General features: G+C 50.4%; 1 protein-coding gene across 1 annotated transcript in view; it reads left to right on the top strand.

Annotated features, from left to right (window-relative positions):
- LOC104391441 (wiskott-Aldrich syndrome protein family member 2-like) overlaps nt 1–2,560 on the top strand; it is a 16,353-nt gene that overhangs the window by 11,906 nt on the left and 1,887 nt on the right. Inside the window, 3 exon segments of the mRNA XM_010000715.1 lie at nt 188–225; nt 228–333; nt 2,462–2,559. Coding sequence (XP_009999017.1) covers nt 188–225; nt 228–333; nt 2,462–2,559 — 242 coding nt within the window.

Consider the following 2,560-nt stretch of genomic DNA (forward strand, 5'->3'; position numbering starts at 1 on the left):
TGCTGGAAAACCTCCTTTCTAAACCTTGCAGCTCGCTTAGTTAACAGCAGTGCTGTTGGGTGCTTGAGCTGCTGCACAGTTGGTTTGGTGTAACCCTTCCAAGGAGGCAAAGGTTTGGGGGGATGAAATGTGCTTTAAACACTGCCTTGAACTCTTGAAATGAATGCCTTGTCTTGCTGCCGTGCAGCTACCCCAACATGGTGTATCAGAACGGCAGCATCCGGTCCCCCTGGAGGTGAACTGCTACCCGCCACCACCACAGACTGACTCTATTGTGCCACCACCTCCCTCGTTCCCAGATGACAGCCTGCCTCCACCCCCGGTGGAATTTAGGTAAGCCTACGGGATCCCTTCTGTCACCAACCACCAACGGAGAGTAGGTGGTGTAAAAGAGTGACATGAGACAGGCTGAGATAGTTCAGCGGAGCTTCTTGGCGGGTTGTTGGAGAGGAACGCTCCTGGCTGGAGGGGGAGTGCAACTGCAGGCCCAGGCAGCACAGCTCTCCAGAAATCCCAACCACCATCATTGTTCCTGTATGGAACGGGAGAATGGGCTTGGGTGAGCACTACAGAGCAGACTTCATCAGATCACGGAGTGCTAGGGGTTGGAAGGGACCTCTGGAGATCATCCAGTCCAACCCCAGCCAGAGCAGGGTCCCCTAGAGCAGATCCCACAGGAACATGATCAGTCTGGAATGTCTTCAGGGGTGGAGACTCCACAGCCTCCCTGGGCAGCCTGTCCCAGGGCTCTGATACCCTCAGAGCCAAGAACTATTTCCTCATATTTAGGTTCAACCTCCTGTGCTCCAGTTTGTCCCATTGCCCCTTGTCCTGTCACTGGACACCCCTGAGCAGAGTCTGGCCCATCCTCCTGCCACCCCCTGTAGATACTGATCAGCACTGATCAGATCCCCCCTCAGCCTCCTTTTCTCTAAGGTGAGCAGCCCCAGCTCTCCCAAGCTCTCTTCAAAGGGCAGATGCTCCAGTCTCTATTTCACTTTCTAAAAGAGTGGGGTCCTAATTAATGGTCTGGCTGTGTTGGGTGGGTTTTCCAATGCAGTTGTTTGAGGGTGTGTAGACACGTTCCTGATGGAGCTTTGCAGAGAACCTTGTCTTTCACCTCTAGTTTTCATTACCATTTATCCTGTGATGTTTGACAAATGCTGAAGATGTAGATATAGTTCAATTTAAGGGACTTGAGTACACCAGCTGGCTTCTTCCCAGAGACTCCAGTGCAAGTTCAGGACAGCTGGTCTGTATGGGATGGAATGGTGACTTCCAGTCACCTCCAGAGATGAGACTTAAGGTCCAGCAGTGGCTCAAGACACAAAGGTTGAAAGAAGAGAGAAGATTTTAAATTTTTTTTAAGGCACTAAAACAGAGCCAAGAGTAACAGGAGGAAGTATGTCTGATAGACAGGACTGTTTTAGCTTGTCTCCATTTTCTCCAAAGGCAGCAGTGCTGCAGAAAAGCCTCTTCTGATGTGTCAAAGAGACCAAGCACTCCACTCTGCAGCACGTTCCTCTAGGGCAGAGCAGAAAGGAGCTTTCAGATGAAGCTTACTCTGCCTTATGCAACTGCTCAGATCTCTGCCTAGCCACAGTGATCTCCTTGCTCTAGTTTTGTTGTGGTGGTTGTTTTTAAAGAACCCTGGGAGCTGGGTTTGATCTCCAGTAGTTGGGCTTGGATCAGCACTGTGCACTGTAAAAAACTGTGACGTTTTGGTGGCAAATGTGCCTCCTTTTTTCTGTTTTATCGTGGAAGGAGATGTCATTTTAGGACTTCCTTTGCACATAGATAGGATGTTACAGTATCTTATGGGCAGTAGTGTTTTCTCGTAGGACACAGCTTCCATAAATGGGAGATTCAGTCCCTCATGAATGTGTGTTTTCCATAAAGAGCATGTTGGGTTTCCATGTCTTCCTCCTCCCTCCCCACAGCGAGACATGGCTGCTGCCCTCCAGCTCCGAGCTGTGGAACCCAGTGCAGAGATCTGTTCCTAGCAGGTGTTCAGAGCATATGCATTCCTGGCAACACCCACCAGTCCTTGTGTGATTTATCATGGTAGACATCCCTGCCTGGCGTGTCAAAGCCTGACCTCAGTGTGGAGGGGTAGTGGCAGGAGCTCTTGAGCCAGCAGGCTGCTCAGACATGACGTGTGGCCTCTGATGGAGAGGTGAGATGGCTCGTGTTCTTGTCAGCCTGGGAGATGGGATGGGTGATAGCATTTTTGCCAGTCTCTAGAAGCTTGCCTTTGTTCTGGTGTAGGCCAAAAGAAACACACTGCAAGGGAGCTCAAACCAAGGAGTGAGGAGGTCTCATGGAAGCACCAGTTGAAGCTAGAAGTTAGATTTTTGTCTGGACTGTGACACCCACACGTGATTTGCATTAACATTGCACAGTCTAATCTGGCCTCACAACTAATAATAGCCTTATTTCTCTCTCCTGCTTCTTCCAACAGCTATCCTGTAGACAACCAAAGAGGTTCTGGTTCTGGAGGGACCAAAAGATCCAGCCTGGTTAGCCCGAGTCACCCGCCACCGGCTCCTCCGATCGGATC

Source organism: Chaetura pelagica, unplaced genomic scaffold, assembly GCF_000747805.2.
Source record: "Chaetura pelagica isolate M959 unplaced genomic scaffold, ChaPel_1.0 scaffold956, whole genome shotgun sequence".
Classification (NCBI taxonomy): domain Eukaryota; kingdom Metazoa; phylum Chordata; class Aves; order Apodiformes; family Apodidae; genus Chaetura; species Chaetura pelagica.